The sequence below is a fragment of the Crinia signifera genome, chromosome 12 (genome assembly GCF_055691185.1).
Source record: "Crinia signifera chromosome 12, ASM5569118v1, whole genome shotgun sequence".
NCBI classification, from domain to species: Eukaryota; Metazoa; Chordata; class Amphibia; order Anura; family Myobatrachidae; genus Crinia; species Crinia signifera.
This window is the reverse complement of record NC_139228.1, coordinates 2,982,417-3,006,252: the sequence shown is the minus strand read 5'-3', so window position 1 is coordinate 3,006,252 and position 23,836 is coordinate 2,982,417. Positions and strand designations below refer to the sequence as shown.

The 23,836-nt window shown below is 51.2% G+C and overlaps 3 protein-coding genes across 4 annotated transcripts in view; 1 reads left to right on the top strand and 2 right to left on the bottom strand.

Moving 5' to 3' along the window:
* LOC146050521 (toll-like receptor 2 type-1) overlaps positions 1-14,359 on the bottom strand; it is a 68,346-nt gene extending 53,987 nt beyond the window's left edge. The window contains exon 1 of the mRNA XM_083167571.1: positions 13,526-14,359. The gene's annotated coding sequence lies outside the window, so the exon portion shown is untranslated. The remainder of the gene's footprint in view (positions 1-13,525) is intronic.
* On the top strand, positions 11,883-15,133 carry LOC146050522 (ras-related and estrogen-regulated growth inhibitor-like protein). The gene is made up of 4 exons (XM_083167572.1): positions 11,883-12,109; positions 12,364-12,417; positions 12,535-12,611; positions 13,551-15,133. The coding sequence occupies exons 1-4, from the start codon at positions 11,989-11,991 to the stop codon at positions 13,962-13,964; spliced, it is 666 nt and encodes a 221-aa protein (XP_083023698.1). The 5' UTR covers positions 11,883-11,988; the 3' UTR covers positions 13,965-15,133.
* A 6,192-nt stretch (positions 15,134-21,325) lies between these two features.
* The window catches only part of LOC146049799 (perilipin-1-like), a 44,556-nt gene continuing 42,045 nt past the window's right edge, over positions 21,326-23,836 (bottom strand). For both annotated transcript variants that reach the window (XM_083166428.1, XM_083166429.1), the window contains exon 6: positions 21,326-21,792. In XM_083166428.1, coding sequence (XP_083022554.1) covers positions 21,499-21,792 — 294 coding nt within the window. In that variant the 3' untranslated portion in view covers positions 21,326-21,498. The remainder of the gene's footprint in view (positions 21,793-23,836) is intronic.

Below are 23,836 nucleotides of genomic sequence, written 5' to 3'. Positions count from 1 at the left end.
GTTTCATGGGCGTTCCCATGCAAACGCGGGGCGTACGCATGGTAATGAGGGCATGACGCCACTCATGGGGGCGGAAAGCTGACGTCGGCGGATGTCAGCTTTCAGCCCCCATACAAGCTACCACACGGACGATTGTCCGTGTGGTCTCAGCTTGCGGGAGCTGCCGCGGCGTGCGGACCTGCCTTCGATGGTCGTCGACCATCGAATGCAGGGGGCAGCTCCCACCATGGTGGAGGCGTACGCCTCCACCATTTTCGTGCGGATCGCCAGCCGTCCGTGTACGGACGGCCGTGGCGATCCGTAGTGTGGGCGGGGATATGTCTGGTGCGGTCGGAGCCGCATATGCGGCTCGACCGCACCAACCAGAATAAGGGCCTCTATGTGTTTGTTCCTTTTGTTCTGTGAGGAAAACTGTGCAAACCAATTATGTATTCAGGAGAGTGAATATTCTTGTTACGTTAGGTCTGGGGATAGATACGATGTCTGGAGTGTGGACATCGGTTCACAGCCTGCATGGCCGCCAAGCCACCGTTGGCACGAGCATTATACTGTAATGTATTGCTCTGCTATTAACTGTACAACCTGGCAGGTATAGGGGCCCATTTATCTAACCACACCCGTTTTTGGGGTTTAGCCGCAAATATTAAGTATCTCCTAAATGTATCAAAGGGGACCGCAGCAGGAATCTCTGATCCCTGCTGCGATCCCCCCCTGCACCACCGCATCCCCCATAGGTTTCTATGATTAGGGCAAGTTATATAATTTATGGTACAACAGCACCACCTTTTGGCACTGTCCTGTTTTGTTATACTCAATGCGCACCTGAACCGGAGGTCGGACCTGCTGCTTGTCCGACCTCTGACTCCCTGCGGTGGTGGACAGGGGGGCATGCAATAAAACACATGTGAAAGGACCACATGCGATCCTGCCACACGGGAAGGTCAGATTACTTCATGCATCACAGCAGTGTATGGTCACCTTAAGGCGGCAGTTCCCAACCCTGGTCCTCAAGATAGATTGACAGTGTCTAGATCAGGGGTCCTCAAACTTTTTAAATCGGGGGCCAGTTCACTGTCCCTGAGACTGTTGGAGGGCCGGACTTGGGTGTGTATGGCCATTTTTTTTAAACAGAAAGGCGAACGCAGGAGGGTTGTATCGAATCAATAATATATATATATATGTACACTGCGCAGCATGCACTGTACATCCCCCGCCCCTGTCTGTTGTGGTGGCTGCCGTTACTGTGTACAATTGTACACAGTAACGGCAGCCACCACAACAGACAGGGGCGGGGGATGTACAGTGCATGCTGAGTGGTGTACACACATATATATATATATATATATATATATATGTATATATATGTACATATATTTAAATATGTTAGTATAAAAAAAACGCACCTCTAACAATAAAAACACAGTCAAGAGTAGACTGTGTGCGGACTGGGACACTGTCAGTGTCTGCTCAGTCAGTGCCACTGCTCCCTCCCTGCTGGCTTCTCGTCCGGCTCCTCTCTCCGGATTCTCTCCTCTCTGCAGCCGCAGCGTGTGACGTGATGACGTCACACGCATAGGAGAAGCTTATGCAGGGAGACAGGACGGACCAGCAGACACTGCTGCTTCCCCTGACGTCCCAGGCCACTCCCCCGCCCGTCCAGCCAGCCTGCCCGGCGTCCATCCTCCCAGCAAGTGAGGCAAGTGAGAGGGATTGCCGCTTGGGCATCGGCAAACCAGGCGGGCCGGATAAAAGTCCTCAGCGGGCCGCATCTGGCCCGCGGGCCGTAGTTTGAGGACCCCTGGTCTAGATAGACAGCCGGTCCAGACTCCAGCTAGCTGCGCAGCACATCCAGCCCAGAGGAGGAGGTCAGAGACAGGGCACAGTGAGCATATTGGAGATGGGGGCAGCAGAGAATGGGGATGTTGGGGGGGTGAGGTCTGTGTGGGCGCCGGCACCCGCTCGACGCGCTGATATGCTGATGCCTGTCGCTGTCCACTAGCTGAGCACCAGCAATGTTTGGCCAGAGGCCCGAGGTGGCAATGGCACCTACGAGGCAGCGTCACGGTTAAGATAGAGTGACTGGAGAGGATGAGGTGGAGGAAGAAGTATGTGGAGTGGCCACGCAGGCAGTGGAAAATGTGCACTTGGCATAGCGAGCATAATCCCAAGGTTGGCTTGGCAGGAGACAAAGGTGGGTGCCGTATCTGATAAAGCTGGTAAGAGATGGAATACAGCCAGGAGGAAGCTGGTCCATAACAGGGGCGGGACCATTGTGAGGCATGCGGAGACCACATATCAGTGTGCTGGTTGTGCAGGAGGGAGGGAGGGCACCCATGGGAATGTGGGGCTGGAGTGGCGTGACAAGGTCATTCAAAGAGCCTCGGAGCAGGTTTGAGGTTGCTGTCGCAGGGTGGGGTCTTCGGCCCTCGGTAGGCCGTGGGCCTCGTGTGGCATGGGGAAAGGGGTGAGCAAGACATGGTATGCAATGGTACGGAAGGGGACGTCAGACGGCCAAGCATATTCACCAGGCCGCACGCCTGGCTCCAGCTTACGACGGTTGGGCCGCATGGGCGGCGCGCCAAGTTAAGGTGTTATGCACAAGGTGCGCAGTCCCCAGATGGTAAGGGAGGGGGCCCGGGGTTGCCAATACCCGTCAGGGCAAGCCGCAACCCACCCCCAACTGTGGTTGGAGGGGAGGCGGGACCACAGGTCGTGCCTCCACCCATAGGTACGGAGGAGGGGAGGCGGTACGCATCGTGCCCGCATACTCGGGCCGAGCACGCCTCCACCCATAGGTTGATCAGGAGGGGCGGGATGTCGGGCCGGACACGCCCCATCCATTTTAGATAGAACATTGCTCACCAATCCTTTCCTGGCCCTGCGACATATGGTGTAAGGTTATGGTTGAAGTGTTTTTAATTTAATAAAAGCTGTGACAGTTTTTGGCCCAATTGAAAGTGTTGCCTTGTTTATTTGGGTCAAAGCTTGGGGCGGAGGGGACCGCCGGAGAGTCAGCCTCTCCCCTTTATGTGATTTTGAAGTGTAAATGATTGCCACTTTAAAAAACCTGGAGATTCCTCACATTTCAAGATGCATGATCTTTGTCATTATCAATATGGTTTTATCTCCTAACGTCACTAATGTTGAGGAATGCTATACAGGTACAGGTACAGTAAGAATGGCAGTGGTCACTGTAACAGTGACACAACATCACCACCAGGTGTCAGTAGCGGAGCACATCACGGGTATAGGTTATGTGCACCGGTGCGGCTGCTGTCTCTGCTGTACATATAAAGCAGCCAGAATAAAAACCTCACGTGGCTGTTACATACGCCCCATGTTACATACGCCCCATGTTACATACACCCCAAACGTGTCTTTTCTGTCCATTAAATCGCTAAATCCACGGGGTAATAAAACCCGCTTAATGCGGTGATTAAATATAGTAAGCTGTATAATTGCAAATGTATTGTCAAATGAAATGGCACGAGCGCCTTTAAATAATGCAAATGAAGTAACAATTAGTGATTGGAAGTGAACACATTACGGTAACAGGGAAAGCAACACTGCCTGCGACATAGATGTCTCCTTGGTGGCGTCGGACGTTTAATTATGTCAAACTATTGTCAATGTCGCCCCATCCTCCAAATCCCTGCAATCGCCCGTGCGTGGTGACACTGGCTGGGGTTACCTTACGGCCCCTGGGGTCCCATATACGATGATGCCCCAGTGTCTGCCAGGGACAGGGATTGGTGCCCCAATCCTGTATTTATGTACTACTCTATAATGGCAAGACACCCCAGGGGGCATCTAATGGGCAGAGATACTCTGGGCACTGGGGTTATTAGGGGTCCATAGCGCTGTCCCAGTCTACTGTTCCTGTGGAGGTCTCTGGGAAAATGTAGCAGCGGCCATGTTTCCAGTGACTTTTTATTTGCTCTACAAGCGTGAGATACCGGTAAAATGTCTGCAGCGCCATTTTCCTGGTGATTTCTGGACTGTACCCATTATAATGACAGCAATGGCACCACACACACTGCGCCCATTATAAATGCACCAATTATAATGCTATATATGACCCGTTGGTACTTGTGTAGTTTCACGGCACCAGCATGGCTGTGCGTCTGAGTCCCCTTTTGGGGCTCATTGCGCTCGCCTACGCTACGCTCGCCACACTATTTAAAATCAACTCCATGCCAACGTGGATAGTGGGGGTATGAACTATCCATGTTGGCATGGAGTTTCTTTCGTTTATTTTAGAAAGTTTGCTGAGCGCAGAACCCGGAAGTAGCTCGCGCCCATGCTGGCGCCGTGAAACTACACAAGTACTGACCCATTTTTTTAGAGGATGGTCCCGCCCCCCACCCGGTGCCAGCAGTGTCCCGCGGCAAGGGGGGGGCGCCAGTTGGGAGTCCCCCCAGCCTGAATGGAATAGACATTGTGCGCATGCTCACAGCGTCTATTCGGTGAAAAAGGGGTGTGTCCCAACTGCACCCTAATTTGCATATGACACACCCTCATTTGCATAGAGTACAACTCCTTTTTTTGGTTGCGCATGCAGCTCCGTGGCGCAAGTGTCCCTCTTCTAAAGATGAAGAAGTTGGGACGTATGATATTAGAATGAACGCAAGTTCTACCACTTATATATAGGAGAAAGGAGTTTCCTCGCCAAAGAGCTTACACTCTAATTGAAATATGATACAGGAGTTGGAATAACAATTAGGAGAGCCGGTGCTTTGGGTATAACATTTGGGATTTGGTACCAGGAAAAGCATCTCTGCCTGTGACATCCAGTAAACATGCCGCTGACAGTTCTCAGAAAATGATTACTGCTGGGCAGATGACAAATTCACGGAACAGCCATCGGGAGACGGACGTCTTGTTTATCCAGAATAATTAGCGGTGGAGACTCATCACAGGCTCCGGGCTGGAATTATCCTGGGGACGCGGGAGGGGTGATTCAGAGGCTGGACATCCGTTGCTGCGTTCTTTCAGTGATGTTTCCTATATACAAATGTTATTTTCAACTTTTTAAAATGACTTATTCTATCCGATGTGCAATCGCCTGGGATTTACGGGACAGGTGGGCGGAGCTATTTACACGTCTGTACGACCCATACGGAATCGTACCATCTCTGAATCTCAAACTCGCCTGTCCCTTTATCGGGGGCTAATGTACAAATATCCTTTTTTGGCTGCAGAGCTTACACATCCCTATAGGTGAAGTACACGTGAAATCTCTGATCTACTAACCCAGCAGAGTACACGTGAGACGGGATTGGTGAATCCTGCTGGGGAACATGAATATTTAAACAGACAACTGGGAATAGCGGTAATTGTGTGGAATCAGGTCACAGTGTCAATGTGGCTGCTCCTGATTATAAAGCAGGTCATTACGCTGGCCCTGTAACCTATATTCCATGCAAATCAGGGAGCGCAGAATCAGTGAGGATTTTACATAAGCCACTGAGGGCTGTGGCTGGCAACTTTTTGGATAGTTGCACAAAATGTGGGGGGATTCAGAGATGCATGTAAGAATGTGACGTGGGGTTGCGCCAGAGGCATCTGTACCCCGTATCCTAGGGCGCAGTAATGTTCAGTTAAATGCACCTCCAAATACAGACCGCAACAGTGCATAGGCCTGTCCGCTGGTAAGTATTGTGTGTCATTATAGTCATACCTTATGCAGGGCCGGTGCACGCTGCCCGCATTGGTATTACTGGTCCGCAGTGGTGCATGGGGGAAAAGCGCGACATTGCAGATCCAGATCTTACAGATTATTGCTTTCTTCCTATGGGGAATATACCAATATGTAGCTTTCAGGGGGTAGATAGTACAGAGCGATGTTCTGCAGGTCACTAGGGAGATCAGTAATGTAATAATCTGCAGGATATATCACTATGTACCTGTCAGGGGGTAGATGGGACAGAGCGATGTTCTGCAGATCACTAGAGAGGTCAGTAACATAATAATCTGCAGGATATATCACTATGTACCTGTCAGGGGGTAGATGGGACAGAGCGATGTTCTGCAGGTCACTAGAGAGGTCAGTAATGTAATAATCTGCAGGATATATCACTATGTACCTGTCAGGGGGTAGATGGGACAGAGCGATGTTCTGCAGATCACAAGAGAGGTCAGTAATGTAATAATCTGCAGGATATATCACTGTGTACCTGTCAGGGGGTAGATGGGACAGAGCGATGTTCTGCAGGTCACTAGGGAGATCAGTAATGTAATAATCTGCAGGATATATCACTATGTACCTGTCAGGGGGACAGAGCGATGTTCTGCAGATCACTAGGGAGGTCAGTAATGTAATAATCTGCAGGATATATCACTATGTACCTGTCAGGGGGACAGAGCGATGTTCTGCAGATCACTAGGGAGGTCAGTAATGTAATAATCTGCAGGATATATCACTATGTACCTGTCAGGGGGTAGGTGGGACAGAGTGATGTTCTGCAGATCTCTGTCAGTAATGTAATAATCTGAAGGATATATATATATACTTGGTGATTCATCGCGCCCTACGGGCGCACTTCACACCGGCGTAAGGGGCTGCGCCTCCTTAATTTGTGAACGTTTGTATTGTGAGAAATATGGTTAGAATTGTATGTAAGATGGCCTGTATTGCAACTTGAGTTATAGGTGAAATGTGTTAAATAGAGAGCATATGATGTGGAAGGGGGTGTGTATTGTTTTGTTTAATTAAAAAGCGGTTGTTTAGGTGTGTGTGTGCAATAGTATAGTAGGGTGTTTTTGGGTCAGCGGCTCCCCACTGGCGGAGGTCACGACTCAGGAAAACAGGAAACTGGGTAGTGATAGGGGTGTGTGCAGGGCCGGTGCAAGGCATTGGAGTGCCCTAGACGGGGGGGCCCGCCGGCGCTCACCCTCTCCACCACGGCCACCACTTCGCTCCGGGGGGGGATGTTGCCGGAGATGCCGCAACATGCCGCCAGTTACAAATGCGGCGATAGCCACAGCTCCGGCCATGCTCTGGCCGTGCTCCAGGGGGATGCAGCCGGCACTTCGCTGGGGGGGGGGGGATGTTGCCGGAGATGTCGCAGGGGGGATGCTGCCGGTTACAGATGCGGCGATAACAGTCGCAGCTCCGGCCGGGCTCCAGGGGGGGCAGTGGAGTGCGGGGGCTATCCAGGGTCAGGGGTATGTCTCACTCACCTGCTCCAGTCCCAGCTGCTTTCTTCTTGCTTTCCTTTCCTTCTTGCTCTCCACGGGCGCCGACAGGAGCTCTGTGACTGCTGCGGCTTCTGCTGCTCACTACCGCCCTCCAGTGGCCGGCGCCCTAGGCAAATGCCTAAAGCTGCCTAGTGGTGGCGCCGGCCCTGGGTGTGTGGGCATAAGGGGGACTAAAGAGGAGGGTGGGGGACACTGTGCAGCTTCTGCCAGTGGGTGAGGGTCCAGCGTGGCAGCACAGGAGTACAGGACGGTGGCCCTGAGTCAGTGTCTCCTCCTACTGGGTGGGAGTTTGGGTGCATGAGAGCAGGAGGCTGGGCTATGAGGCATGATAGGGGAATGTGGGTGACACAGCGTCAGCGACTCCCCAGTGGTGGAAGTTACGGTTCAGGAGAGCAGGAAGCTGGGTAGTGATAGGGGTGTGTGGGCATACGGGGGGGGGGGGGGAGCCCCTACCCTATGCTGGCTTGTGTCCCCCCTTGCCACTCGGGCAGTGCGAAGTGTAGCCATAGGCTACAATGGGCTATTGCCATATCAGAATGGCGATAGCCCAGGGGTGCGATGCCGGGCTGCCCGATGTTGATACATCGGGCAGCTTTGCATCCCCCATAGAAACCTATGGGGGATGCGGCCGGCGGCGCTGCAGGGAGGATCACAGCAGGGATACATTTAGGTGAAACTTAAATAAGGCAAAAAACAGAACGGTCAAATGGGTTGCTTTTCTTGATGATGCTTATGTTAGGCAACTGGCCGGTGTAAAAAGTGAGGAAGCATTGTGTAAGAAAGATAAACATTAAAAATGAATGTTATAGATGCGGTGGAATGTATAAAGTATTGAAATGTTTACAGATGACAATGTGTGCAGAGTATATTGTCATTAAGTGCAGGTTTTCACAGGCCTGTTAAGCAGCGTGGGGAAAGGGGTGAGCAAGACATGGTATGCAATGGTACGGAAGGGGACGTCAGACGGCCAAGCATATTCACCAGGCCGCACGCCTGGCTCCAGCTTATGACGGTTGGGCCGCATGGGCGGCACGCCAAGTTAAGGTTTTATGCGCAAGGTGCGCGGTCCCCAGGTGGTAAGGGAGGGGGCTGGGGTTGCCAATACCCGTCAGGGCAAGCCACAACCCACCTTCAACTGTGGTTGGAGGGGAGGCGGGACCACAGGTCGCGCCTCCACCCATAGGTACGGAGGAGGGGAGGCAGGACGCATCGTGCCCGCATAGTCGGGCCGAGCGCGCCTCCACCCATAGGTACGGAGGAGGGGAGGCGGGACGCATCGTGCCCACATAGTCGGGCCGAGCGCGCCTCCACCCATAGGTTGATCAGGAGGGGCGGGATGTCAGGCCGGACACGCCCAATCCATTTTAGATGGAACATTGCTCACCAATCCTTTCCTGGCCCTGCGACATATGGTGTAAGGTTATGGTTGAAGTATTTTTAATTTAATAAAAGCTGTGACAGTTTTTGGCCCAATTGAAAGTGTTGCCTTGTTTATTTGGGTCAAAGCTTGGGGCGGAGGGGACCGCCGGAGAGTCAGCCTCTCCCCTTTATATGTAACGATACAGCCTGTATATGTGCTGTAATGTCACGTACTGTATGTGACCCGTGTGTCGCTCTGTGTATTGGGAACCTCCTGCCCATACCAGGAACATATAAGGACAATATAATGTCACCACCCTGGGAGAGCCTCGGGTTCTGTCTCATTGCTCAGGCACACACCAGTGGGGGTGGTTTCCCTGACACGTGACCATTTCTGCACCAGCGTTTTAGCTGTGCCTCTGTGAGGGGCACCTGGGTGTGTTGGTGCTGCATGCCGGTGTAGTCAAGCACTGATAAGGTCTGCCACCTCCCAGGGCTTCCATCCTCTTCTTCTTCCCTGAGGGCCCCATTTATCATTGATCACATGGGCGGAATATTACCACACAGGATCACATTGTAAAATGAGATCATTTCACCCGAATGTATCATCTGCCAGGGCGCAGGGACAGGGCTCCGAAAGGAGCCCGTCCCTGCGAAGCCCTGATCCGGAAGCATGCGCGGTTATGCGCTGACCCCCCCGCGACCCCGCTGACCGCACTGCCGCTCGGGCAGTGTGATGTGTAGCCATAGGCTACAATGGGCTATCGCCATATCAGAATGGCGATAGCCATGGGGTGCGATGCCGGGCTGCCCGATGTTGATACATCGGGCAGCCTATAGGGGATATGGCCGGCGGCGGTGCAGGGGGGATCGCAACAGGGATCGGAGATTCCTGCTGTAGTCCCCTGTGATACATTAGGGGGGGGGGTCGGGGGTGTGTGTTTTGCTGCGAATCGTGGGAGGGGGGTCACGGGGGGGGGGGGGGGGCGGCGGGGGCGCTCACCTGGTGGCTGTGGAGTAGGTTCCTGGGCAACATGGGGAGGCAGAGGGTGTCTGGCACTGTGGGCTCACTGGGCTGGTTCTCTGTCATGTGAGTCAGAGGCTCCACCCAGCGTTACAGACACACTCACACACTTTGAGTGACAGATGTAGCCAAATATATGAGATAAATGTGGCCCTGAATCTTCAGGAGCCCAGCCCTCTGCTCCTTCACCCCTACCTCCCACTGCTTTGCTTTGGCGGATATAAACCAGAAATGATGACATGAGGAACCAGAGAAGGCTCACAGTGGCCATCTTGGATGTGTGCTGATGCGAGCTGTGATAGCTACGATTCAGTCACTGTGCTACCAGGTTTGGACCTGGCAACGGGCATCGTGGTCAGATCCAGCCCACCTTGGAGGGACCATGTCATCCCTTACCAGCATGGGCGCTCTGCGAAGAGGAACGGGCTGATAAGAACCCAGGCCTGTAAGGTGGCAGTAGTAGCAGTAGGGGGTATGCGATTGCACCATCTCAGGGCACGGGTTAGGCACGCGGAGATCATTCCTAACTGCGCCCAATGTTGCACTGAAGTGGAAGACTATGTGGGTTATTCTGGTTCACATGCAAAGTAAAATTCACTCTCTAATGGACAAAACCATATGCACTGCAGGTGGGGCAGATGTAACATGTGCAGAGAGAGTTAGATTTGGGTGTTTTTTTTTTTAAACTTCTAATCGTCCCATGCCCCCACCATTCAACAACCCTATAAAACCCAAACCCCCAACTGTTTGAATATTTGATGTCTGCAATTCCCACGCATGTTTCGATAATATGATGTATTGAATGGTGTTTTAACAAAAACATTACTAAAAAAAAACAATAAAAAAAAAAAACCAAACCCCCTGCTCTTCCTCCTCCCACCACCCCTCCTCTTCCCTCTGTCCTTTGTACCTGAAGTAATCAGACGGAGTCATGCATTATGGCGAATTAGAGGTCACAATTTATTCATCTATAAACAGACTGTTACTTAATGGGGTGGCAAAGATGGCACTGTGGCTTGTCCGATTCCGGTGAGGGCGCATCCTAATAGTTTATTGTTGCTGCATCTAGTTGTGTTACTCGCGCTTTTTTCTGTGCAGGGTAAATACTGACTGCTTTATTTTTACACTGCAATATAGATATCAGTTTGAAGTACACCCCATGGTCTACATGGACACATCTAAGTGTACCGCTGCGCTCGCCATGGTTCAGGCACGGTGCCTCGCTACGCCCGGCACACTATTCTATTCTCCCTCCATGCGCCAGTGGATGGTAAGGCATGAAATACTGCCTGTCGGCACACAGGGCCGATGCAAGGCATCGGAGCGCCCCAGGCGAGGGGGGGGGGGGTACCTGCGGCGCTGTGTGATCTGGCGGTGGGGTCCCTGCAGTGATGCGCGCTATCCGGCAGCCAGGCGGCGGCGCGGGAAGCGCTGATGGGTTTGAAAACTCGCCGCACGCTGATTGTCTGAATCTCAGCCAATCAGTATGCGGAATGTTTTCAAACCCAGCAGCGCTTCCCGCGCCGCCGCCTGGCTGACGGATAGCGCGCATCACTGCAGGGACCCCACCGCCAGATCACACAGCGCCGCAGGTACCCGGCACGGACACCCCTGCAGCCTCCATGCGAGGGGCGAAGTGCCGCCCTCCAGTGGCTGGCGTCCTAGGCAAATGCCTAGATTTGCCTAGTGGTGGCGCCGGCCCTGTCGGCACATGTCGGCTGAAAACCTGTCGACCTAGCCATTGTCGGCCTAATGCTTGTGTCAGCCTTCCAACCCTGTTGACATTAGCCATGTCTACCTATTCCATGTGTCGACCTGTCATGTCGACATTCAACGGTTGACCCAATACATGCCAACGTAATATGTTTGGACTGGACGGTATACCCCTTGTATATGCAATCTCCGGCATCTGTGTGATAATCATGCCAACTGCGCCACCCCACTCCTCGTGTTTGCCTTTATGCCTAGCGATGCCATTATATTTTAGTTTTCAGTTGCATTTGTCTCTGAATGCCAATGGTACGGTGCGGCGGAGTATGTTGGCGATATATAAATAACTGCTCATTAATAATTAAGCGTCAGTAAATATAACGTCTGCGCCCCCTCTGCCTACTGCCAGCACTCTATAGCTTGCTAATAATACAGACACGTTGCTCCTCTCATAGATTTTCTCTCCAGCAAAAACCCTTGCATTGATTTTCCGGAGATAAGCCTGAGATACACATGCAGCCCCCCCGCCGGGCCACTTGTAAACAGCAAACCCCAAGAGGTCTCCTGTGATTAGCTGCTGGCCCTGCCACTCACCCACCCCCTGCCCGCCCCCTTCACTATAAAGGGAGCCGCAAGCAGCCCCAGAGCTCACATCTCAGCCACTGTCACAGCCCAGGCCAGAAACAGGATTACAAATGGTTGTACAAATCTGCTCCAGCCAACAGCAGCACACCAAGATGAACGAGATCGGTCAGCAGCTGCAGAAGGTGGAAACCAACGTGTTGGTGTTGGGGGCGGAAAACGTGGGAAAATCCGGTACGTTTCATTACTTGTGCTTGATTGTCAGCTCTTCTGTCCGTTTTATTTAATTATTCACTTAATTAGAATAAAATGATTTTAGGAAGATATTCGTTAAAGAAATGTTGATGATACTATTAATACTATATTATGGCACATTGATACTGCATGTAGCTGTAGGATATACATCTTGTGTCTGCTACCTGTCAGTAAATGGTTATATGTATGTAAGCGTGCTGTCTGACTTATCCTCTTCTTCCTTCTTCCTGCAGCGCTTACCGTCCGCTTTTTGACCCGAAGGTTCATCGGAGAATACGTCGGCACAGGTGATTATTATTATATAATGGCTGATGGTTTATAATATATTGTATAAGAAGGGGATTATTTCCCGGCCCCGTCACTTGTCACTATTCTAACCTGTATCTCCCTCTCCTGTGTCACAGAATCCATCTACACGCACAATGTTGTGGTGGACGGCAGAGAAACCTTCTTCAGCATCTGGGATTCTGTCTGCCCTCAGGTACGTCCATTATCAGAGTCTTATATATTTCCCCTGCAGGTAGTGGTACCTTTTAGTGGACCAATGCTTGGTACAAACAGCATGATGTTGCCAGCAGTGACAGGGTGGTGCATTCCACGCGTCATCAGTGGTATCCTCTGTCATCTGTACATGCAGGACAACAGGAAGATGTCACTGACGATGCGCAGGAGCGCGCATTGCGTACACACTGGCCGATATTGGTTTGTCCATCCCACCTGTTGAAGTCTATAAAATCGTTCACAATATCGTCTAGTGTGTACCCAGCTTTAGGGGCGTATGTATCAAGAGAGAGTGTATCTGTTGTACAATATGGCATTATGTAAGACAGTTTGGAGAGCGATAAAGCACCAGCCAATCAGCTTCTAGCTGCCATGGTACCGGCAATGGGGCAGATGTATTAAGCCTTAACAAGAGATAAATGCCAGGGTGATAAAGAGAGATAAACGTTCAGCCAATCAGCTCCTTACTGACTACAGCCTGTAACATGGCAGTTAGCAGGTGATTGGCTGGACGTTTATCTCTCCTTATCACCCTTGCATTTATCTCTTGTTAAGGCTTAATACATCTGCCCCAATGTTTGCAAAATGACAGCGGCTGGTTGATACTTTATCTCTGTTCAGGTGTTAAACCACTTAGGGAGAAATTTACTAAAGTTTGCCCACAGCAACCAATCAGATTATCTCTTATTTTCTAGGATGCAGTAGAGATAATTGGCAGAATATGTTTGGTTGCTATGGGAAACGTTAGTAAATTTCCCCCTTAGCACTGATTAATGGCTGCCATTAGTTCCTGTGTATCTGCCCTTTGTCCGCCAGTGTAATAAAGCTAATGAGTAACCTAGGGACAGCTGCAGGCAAACATTCCTTCATACAGAACCTTGTCAGCATACTAACCGTGTTGTTGCCTCTGTGTTTACAGAACCCCAACCTGCAGACCTGCATCAGCGAAGACCAGCTACGATGGGCCGACGGCTTCATCCTGGTCTACAGCATCTGTGACCGCGACAGCTTCGCCATGGTGCACCAGCTGCTCCAGCGGATCCTGCAGTCAAAAAAGCGCCATGTCCCGGCACCCATTATCATTGTGGGGAACAAGAGGGACCTCCAGCATCGGAGGGAGGTCTCCAGCGAAGAGGGGCGCCTGCTGGCCATCTCCTCCGGCTGCGGCTTCTTCGAGATTTCAGCGGCAGAGACCTACCACGGTTCCTTGGTGGTCTTCCACCAACTGCTGGAGACCGTGCGGGAGAACAGGAGTTCCAGCAAGAAAAACGCCGGCATCAAGGGCATCGTGAGGAGCATGTCCGCTGTCTTTGGGAGGAGGAGGACGGAGTGATGAGAAGAGTGTGAGCTCTGACGTCTACCAGTTGGACCTTACAACAAGCAACAGACTGCTTGGTTTGGCACACAACGTCCAGTCCCAGAAGGCTGGCATGAGATGAAGGCTCTGTGGCCCTTGGTGGCCCAGTTTGGACTGGTCTGGTGCTAAGACTTGAAGCCCCTTCATGATGGGCCTCTTCTTCTTCTAGACAGAGAGATGTTTCAAGGGAGAAACATGGACAATGAGTAGACTTTTCCGGAAGCCACCTGATTTCGGAGAGACTTTGGGGATGGCGTATGAACTTACCCCCCTGTGTCCTGGGGTGACCTCAGCAGCCAGGACACCAATGTAGTGACCGCACACTGTTCGCCTGCTGCAGCAGTTTCATTGTCCCGTCCTCGCCCGTCTGCCCATTACGCGGCACAAGCCGGGTGGAATTCAGGCGTTTATGCAATCGTTTTAGAGCAGTCTGCTGGCACAGGGCATTGCCACGTGCCTGGCCACATTCATCTGTAGTTTGCTGTGCTCAGCGTACAGTGACCTCCCCTCGGCCAGTGCTCTGCGGTTGTGTTGCCTCCCATGGCTCCATCCAAGGATGCACTGTGGCTGGACAATTAAAGGGCTCATCCACCTGCTGCGTCCTCAGACCACCTGAGATTGCGCCAGTTACGTCCGTGTAGGAGTGTTACTTGCACTAGATGGGAGAACAATTTACTTACACATAGTCTTGTTCTGCCCTGCCTTCTATAGTACTCCTGTAACAACAAACACCCCCTCTGTGTGCTAGAGATTCCTATTCCATTCTCATATTTATTCAGACTTTACATCCGGCCTACCAATCCACAAACTGCTGTGGCTGAGGCTCATGGCTGGGAAACCACATTTTAACCATTTATGTGCCGGGGGGAAATGTCACAATCTGAGGTCACCTAAAGTCTTTCCACCAACAGATCCTGCTGTGTTGGGATGTAAAAGTGCTTAGCGGCAGGATATAAGGAATATTGCAGTTACGTGTACATCATGTGATATATAGGTATATAAATATATATACATAGAGGTCTAACTAACTTATTATAAAGGCAGGAAACCGATGTTTACAGAGACAGTATATTTATATATCGGACGTGTAAATGACATTCTGAAAATGCTGATTTGTCTTTTTTCTTGCAAATAAAACAATTCAAATAGAACCGCATCTGTTTTATGTCTTCATTCATGTCTGTGCATGTAGGATCCTGTCGCTGGCTGTGGTGCTGTTGGGCACTGTACCCGTGTAATATATAGAGAACCACTCGCATCCGCCACATGTAGGATCCTGTCGCTGGCTGTGCTGCTGGTGGGCACTGTACCCATGTAATATATAGAGCCACTCGCATCCGCCACATGTAGGATCCTGTCGCTGGCTGTGCTGCTGGTGGGCACTGTACCCGTGTAATATATAGAGAACCACTCGCATCCACCACATGTAGGATCCTGTCGCTGGCTGTGCTGCTGGTGGGCACTGTACCCGTGTAATATATAGAGAACCACTCGCATCCACCACATGTAGGATCCTGTCGCTGGCTGTGCTGCTGGTGGGCACTGTACCCGTGTAATATATAGAGCCACTCGCATCCGCCACATGTAGGATCCTGTCGCTGGCTGTGCTGCTGGTGGGCACTGTACCCGTGTAATATATAGAGAGCCACTCGCATCCGCCACATGTAGGATCCTGTCGCTGGCTGTGCTGCTGGTGGGCACTGTACCCGTGTAATATATGGAGAACCACTCGCATCCGCCACATGTAGGATCCTGTCGCTGGCTGTGCTGCTGGTGGGCACTGTACCCGTGTAATATATAGAGAACCACTCGCATCCACCACATGTAGGATCCTGTCGCTGGCTGTGCTGCTGGTGGGCACTGTACCCGTGTAATATATAGAGAACCACTCGCATCCACCACATGTAGGATCCTGTCGCTGGCTGTGCTGCTGGTGGGCACTGTACCCATGTAATATATAGAGCCACTCGCATCCGCCACATGTAGGATCCTGTCGCTGGCTGTGCTGCTGGTGGGCACTGTACCCGTGTAATATATAGAGAACCACTCGCATCCGCCACATGTAGGATCCTGTCGCTGGCTGTGCTGCTGGTGGGCACTGTACCCGTGTAATATATAGAGAACCACTCGCATCCACCACATGTAGGATCCTGTCGCTGGCTGTGCTGCTGGTGGGCACTGTACCCGTGTAATATATAGAGAACCACTCACATCCGCCACATGTAGGATCCTGTCGCTGGCTGTGGTGCTGATGGGCACTGTACCCGTGTAATATATAGAGAACCACTTGCATCCGCAACATGTAGGATCCTGTCGCTGGCTGTGCTGCTGGTGGGCACTGTACCCGTGTAATATATAGAGAACCACTTGCATCCGCAACATGTAGGATCCTGTCGCTGGCTGTGCTGCTGGTGGGCACTGTACCCGTGTAATATATAGAGAACCACTCGCATCCGCCACATGTAGGATCCTGTCGCTGGCTGTGCTGCTGGTGGGCACTGTACCCATGTAATATATAGAGAACCACTCGCATCCGCCACATGTAGGATCCTGTCGCTGGCTGTGCTGCTGGTGGGCACTGTACCCGTGTAATATATAGAGAACCACTCACATCCGCCACGTGTAGGATCCTGTCGCTGGCTGTGGTGCTGATGGGCACTGTACCCGTGTAATATATAGAGAACCACTTGCATCCGCAACATGTAGGATCCTGTCGCTGGCTGTGCTGCTGGTGGGCACTGTACCCGTGTAATATATAGAGAACCACTCACATCCGCCACATGTAGGATCCTGTCGCTGGCTGTGCTGCTGGTGGGCACTGTACCCGTGTAATATATAGAGAACCACTCGCATCCACCACATGTAGGATCCTGTCGCTGGCTGTGCTGCTGGTGGGCACTGTACCCATGTAATATATAGAGAACCATTCGCATCCGCCACATGTAGGATCCTGTCGCTGGCTGTGGTGCTGGTGGGCACTGTACCCATGTAATATATAGAGAACCACTCGCATCCGCCACATGTAGGATCCTGTCGCTGGCTGTGCTGCTGGTGGGCACTGTACCCGTGTAATATATATAGAACCACTCACATCCGCCACATGTAGGATCCTGTCGCTGGCTGTGGTGCTGATGGGCACTGTACCCGTGTAATATATAGAGAACCACTTGCATCCGCAACATGTAGGATCCTGTCGCTGGCTGTGCTGCTGGTGGGCACTGTACCCGTGTAATATATAGAGAACCACTCACATCCGCCACATGTAGGATCCTGTCGCTGGCTGTGCTGCTGGTGGGCACTGTACCCGTGTAATATATAGAGAACCACTCGCATCCGCCACATGTAGGATCCTGTCGCTGGCTGTGCTGCTGGTGGGCACTGTACCCGTGTAATATATAGAGAACCACTCGCATCCACCACATGTAGGATCCTGTCACTGGCTGTGCTGCTGGTGGGCACTGTACCCATGTAATATATAGAGAACCACTCGCATCCACCACATGTAGGATCCTGTCGCTGGCTGTGCTGCTGGTGGGCACTGTACCCGTGTAATATATAGAGAGCCACTCGCATCCGCCACATGTAGGATCCTGTCGCTGGCTGTGGTGCTGGTGGGCACTGTACCCGTGTAATATATAGAGAACCACTCGCATCCACCACATGTAGGATCCTGTCGCTGGCTGTGCTGCTGGTGGGCACTGTACCCGTGTAATATATAGAGAACCACTCGCATCCGCCACATGTAGGATCCTGTCGCTGGCTGTGCTGCTGGTGGGCACTGTACCCGTGTAATATATAGAGCCACTCGCATCCACCACATGTAGGATCCTGTCGCTGGCTGTGCTGCTGGTGGGCACTGTACCCGTGTAATATATATAGACCCACTCGCATCCGCCACATGTAGGATCCTGTCGCTGGCTGTGCTGCTGGTGGGCACTGTACCCGTGTAATATATAGAGAACCACGGGCGCTACTGTCTGAATTGTACATGGTTAGCGATACAGTGCGCACACACTAGACGATGCGGTTGTTGTTATCGCGCATACGCTTTATGTTACGTGCCATGTGTACGCACCTTACCACATACGGGGAAACAGGCCCAAACAGCTGCCCGAATAACTGGGGGGTGAACAATAAATATTGGGTGTGTGTATAAAGCGCACTGCACACCCGTCCTGTCAGTACGATGCACTCAGGTCCTTTCATCTATTTATCAATGGTAAGTAATTATCATCTCACCCTAGTGACACTTCATCACCTAAGGCAGACATGTCCAAAGTCCGGCCCGTGATGTCACTCAGCCTGCCGGAAGCAGAAGCAGGACTCACAGCGCGGGACTGTAGAGGCGGGGCCTACAGCGAGCCTTGTGTGCAGCGGTGAGAGGGTGTCGGCAGCCACTGTTCAGTGTCTTCATGTGAGGATCTGTCCAACCCCCGTCCCCACCCCATCTTCCGTCTGCAATCTCTCCGCCTGCTCACGATCACAGTATCCCAGGAGGAAGGAGCAGCATGCAGAACAGACTCAGCAGAGGAGGGCGACGGCGGGAGCGGGGAGCACAGGCATCTGTCTCCTCTCCTTGTGGTGCCTGCTTGGCCTCTCCATCCTATGGCTTACAGAAGGGGGCCATACAGAGAAGGAGGGTCAGGCAGGGGGAATGTACTGTGAAGGAGCAGGCTGGGGGAAATACATTGAATGGGGGCATAGTGGGGGACATACAGAGAAGGGGAGACCAGGCTGGGGGAAATACACTGAATGGGGCAGAATGGGGGACATACAGAGAAGCAGGGAGCAGGCTGGGGGTAATACACTGAATGGGGGCAGAGTGGGGGACATGCAGAGAAGCAGGGAGCAGGCTGGGGGAAATAGATTGAATGGGGGACATACAGAGAGGGGGGGGAGCAACAGTGGCGTAGCTTGTGTAAGGCAGCCCCCGCCACTGCTTGGGGGAGCGGGGGCTGCGGCTCCCGCACGGAGAGGCAGGATCTCATTCCGGTGTGTGCTTCCTCCCTGCTGCATCTGTAATATGGGAGGGAGGGACTGTGGCGTAACTATAGCACTATTGTTACGCCCCCAGCTCCCCCCTCCTTGTTGGTGCAGCGGGGTGCGGGCAGCAGGGTGCAGGCAGGGGGACCCGTGCGGCGCAGGTGTACCTGCGGCGCTGTCTAAGTGTCAAGAAGCTGCGGTGAAAAGATTCCCTTCGTCGCTGTGTACCGAGTTGGCGCCGGGTGACCGGGTCCCTGCAGTGTCTTGGAAATAAGAAGTCTGCCGGGCGGCGGCGCGGGAAGCGCTTCTGATTTCGAAAACACTGGCCGCACGCTGATTGGCTGAGATTCAACTCAGTACACAGACATGCAGAGAAGGGGGGAGCAGACCTGTACTATTTACTGCAGTCAATATCTCAGTATCACCCTACACACTAGAGCAGGTAAGACAAGTTACTGGTTTAGGGGCCCATTTATCAAACCATATTTGCGGCTAAATCCCCCAAAAACACCCGTTTTCGGGGTTTAGCCGCAAATATTAAGTATCCCCCTAAATGTATCCCTGCTGCGATCCCCCCTGCAGCGCCGCCGGCCACCTCCCCCATAGATTTCTATGGGGGATGCGAAGCTGCCCGATGTATTAACATCGGGCAGCCTGGCATCGCACCCCTGGGCTATCGCCATTCTGATACAGCGGGAGCCTTAAAGCGGTAAACAGCAAGGTAAGGAGTGCGGTAGGTTTGGAACAGATTACGGCTGACTAAGGGGCCCATTTATCACAGATCACCTGGGTGGAATATTACGATCCAGGAAGGCATTGTATAACGCAATCCTATCAGCAGAATCTATCATGCTGCACGCGTAGGGACAGGGCTCCGAGAGGAGGCAGTGCGGTCTGTAGCGCATGGGCTGCAATTGGCTACCGACATCTAGGAATGGAGGTAGAACAGGGGTGCGAAGCGCTGCTGCCCGATGTTGATACATGCGACTGGCAGCGGTGCAGGGGGGGGGGGATCGGAGATTCCTGCTTATATTATCATGGGACACATGGAGCATGGAGACGCACCAGCACAAAGCGTTCTGAGAAGAAGCTGCATGCCATCTAACAGTGCTCATGTTGTGTGGGGGGAATTGGCTTTACCGGGGGCAACTAAGATCACCCCTAAAAATTGCATCTCCTCTATCAGTTTTTTCTCATTCTGCAAAATTCATTCTCAACAGCTTCTAATTGAGAAAGATCAACAAAATGTACACCGGAAGAACTAAAATGTTATTTAAACAAATATGGACAGGGGTGACCAAATGTCCTATATAGAGAAACTAGTGACATCACTGAGAGTGCGGCCTATCCAGTCACTAGGATCCAGTGACATCACTGAGAGCGCGGACTATCCAGTCACTAGGATCCAGTGACATCACTGAGAGCGCGGACTATCAAGTCACTAGGAGCCATTGCCATCACTGAGAGTGCAGCCTATCCAGTCACTAGGATCCAGTGACATCACTGAGAGCGCGGACTATCAAGTCACTAGGAGCCAGTGACATCACTGAGAGCGCAGCCTATCCGGTCACTAGGAGCCAGTGACATCACTGAGAGCGCAGACTATCCAGTCACTAGGATCCAGTGACATCACTGAGAGCACGGACTATCAAGTCACTAGGAGCCAGTGACATCACTGAGAGTGCGGCCTATCCAGTCACTAGGATCCAGTGACATCACTGAGAGCGCAGCCTATCCGGTCACTAGGAGCCAGTGACATCACTGAGAGCGCAGACTATCCAGTCACTAGGATCCAGTGACATCACTGAGAGCACGGACTATCAAGTCACTAGGAGCCAGTGACATCACTGAGAGTGCGGCCTATCCAGTCACTAGGATCCAGTGACATCACTGAGAGCGCGGACTATCAAGTCACTAGGAGCCAGTGATATCACTGAGAGAGAGCGGCCTATCCAGTCACTAGGAGCCATTGCCATCACTGAGAGTGCGGCCTATCCAGTCACTAGGAGCCAGTGACATAACTGAGAGTGCGGCCTATCCAGTCACTAGGAGCCATTGCCATCACTGAGAGTGCGGCCTATCCAGTCACTAGGATCCAGTGACATCACTGAGAGTGCGGCCTATCCAGTCACTAGGAGCCAGTGACATCACTGAGAGCGCAGCCTATCCGGTTACTAGGAGCCAGTGATATCACTGAGAGAGCGGCCTATCCAGTCACTAGGAGCCATTGCCATCACTGAGAGTGCAGCCTATCCAGTCACTAGGAGCCAGTGACATCACTTTGAAGCAGGAATCAGCTACATTGGCTATTAGAGTGGCAGTAGCCACTACCCATACATATAAGATAACATATAATTTCTTAATTTTGATTTATTTAGCATTTAATCAAATATTGCGACAATTTATTTAGCATGAACGCTTTAGCTTTTCAGTTTTTCAGTATATTTGTAATAAATCTGAAAGACATGTTTGCGTTGAGACAAGTAATAATAGTTGTATAAGGTCAAGAGTCAAGGACAAAATCCACCTAGTTCTCCTGGTTCTGGGATGAGTTAATTAATCCATCAATGCTCTTTCTTCTCAAGACTCTGGCTCCATCCCGTCTGTTCTCTGTTCTGGAGAAATTATTGTTGGTGGATACTTCAAAGATGGACACACCACCATGTTGAGAGTTCAGTAAACGCCTCTTGCCTGGATAAAGTGCCCTCTGATATGGAGAGTCCATCTTGTTCTTTTTAGTATTGCCATTCTTATTTGGGCCTCCTTTGGAAACATTCCTGAAGAAAATTGGCCCGATAAACATTTCGAAAAGTCTCAGGAGCTAAAAAACAAGAAGACAATTTTGAATGTATAGCATCAGCAGATTGTGTTACACTTGAAGACTAATCAAAGTTTTTTAAAGCGACATAAGTTTCAAAGATCCCAGAAAGCCAAGAAACTTTCTTAGGAACATCTGGTCCTAAATGTCATGAGACTTTACAACCACCCAACATTCAATGAAAAAATGATCTGGGCTGGTACTAGATTAGGCCTTAAGATCCACGGTTGAAGACCACTCTTTCACTCTTTGTCTTCCATTGACAAGACGCAAGTAGATACCCTTATGAAGGGCCTTTCCCAGCACAATTATGGACCATACACAGGTAATTTCATGGAGTCAGGGATTCCAAACAATGAGCAAAAAAGTCCTAGCCACAGATGTTTGACCTGATTGTCACAAGTGAGGCCCTAATGCAGGTCCAAGAGTGAGGATGGTGACCACCAAACACTGTTCTTGCAAAAGCCTCAAAAACAGCAGGAACATGCATAAGTAAACCGGACTGTCGTGCAATCATATCCAGGAGAACACCCCCCCCCCCACATGCACACACACACTGCCCCCATAAATGTACAGCTGAGAGACTGATAAACTGTGAGTTTCAATGGTGCTCAGACCCATCCACCCAAACCCCCCCATCTTTATGACCAATTTTCCATAATCCTTGTATAAGAGAGAGGTGGCGCGGTGCTGGACACCATCGAAAACTATGTAAATATGTAACTAAATGCACTTTACATCCCTGCAATGCATGTTAGAGGAACGCACCCTGCCGTCAGAGGTCTGGTGGACCAATTTATTACAGACGGTCACAGCATCACCAAATGTAATGTGCTATAGTTAGTACCTAGGGCAGCGGCAGGGTGTCAGAGATAACGGCAGCCGCTACTTCAACACCTCAAGAGACCTAAACAAACCTAATATAGGGATGGGGCTGAAGAGGCCCCAGCTGCATCCTGGGAGGTCATTATACACTAAAATACCTGACCCTGTGCTTGGCCAGGTTACACTGCCTCCTTTGGGTCACTCGCTCCCCCCATGCACAGGCACACAGCAGTGATGTAACAAAGCACATGGCACTGTGCGGAACGTGGATGATAAAAAAATTTCATTCAAATTGAGGGTTGTTTTAAAGGCACTGAGGCTTTGGGTTTGATTCCCACCAAGGACATTATCTGTGTGGAGTTTGTATGTTCTCCCCATGCATTGCTATATATTATTATAACATCATACTAAAGGCTGACTCCTTTCTGATGACAGGATTGGTGCATTTATATAGCTTGCGCCTACATTGAAACGCAAGACATGAGGCTTGAATTCGGGGAGAAGGAACCAATGGGGTATCACCCTGTTGGGCAGATTCCGCTCTCACATGTTGCCTGTTTATTGGCTGACACCTGCAATGTGCCCTGCATTTAATAATAAGTTGTGTATTTATATATATATTTATTCCAATTGTAAAGCACAACGGAATATGCTGTAATATATAAGAAAAGGTAAATATATATATAATATATATAATCTATGCATCCCTCCCTCTTGTATGTCTGCTGTCAATCACGTTGTCCTCCGACTGATGTCCCCTAAGATTTTTAGCATGTTCCCTGGCTTTTGTGCTCTGTATAATGGTGTGCCCCCTCACTCACTATCCGCAGCTGTCTCCATCGGACAGAAGGCTGTCATTAATTGCGGCCTCTGGTTATGTAATCGGAAGAACAGTGTGTTCCCTGCAGTCCCAGTTTCTACAGAGCGAGCAGAGAAGACACGATGCCCGTCTCAGAGCCCAGATCAGAGCGCAAGCTCCCTGGCTAATAAGTCTGCATTCTTGTGAGTCTATGGGGCTGATTCAGTGGGTGGGGCCAGGGTAGGGATGGCCATCGACCATCGATGATTGAAATCATCGATGGTTTATGGCCAATGTCGAATGCTTTTGCCATCGATGGGGAGAACCAGATAGTTTCCCTCCATTGATGGTACAGCAAAACCAATGTTTTGCTTTTGTTTCTATTTCAAAGTGCCGGGACACAGAGAAAAAGCTCCACCCCCC

Excerpts from the sequence above, each read along its gene's own strand:
- LOC146050522 (XM_083167572.1), top strand. The coding sequence starts at position 11,989 with ATGGTTGTACAAATCTGCTCCAGCCAACAGCAGCACACCAAGATGAAC. Across the intron at positions 12,110-12,363 it reads GGAAAACGTGGGAAAATCCG|CGCTTACCGTCCGCTTTTTG; the intron begins GTACGTTTCATT and ends TTCTTCCTGCAG. Across the intron at positions 12,418-12,534 it reads CGGAGAATACGTCGGCACAG|AATCCATCTACACGCACAAT; the intron begins GTGATTATTATT and ends CCTGTGTCACAG.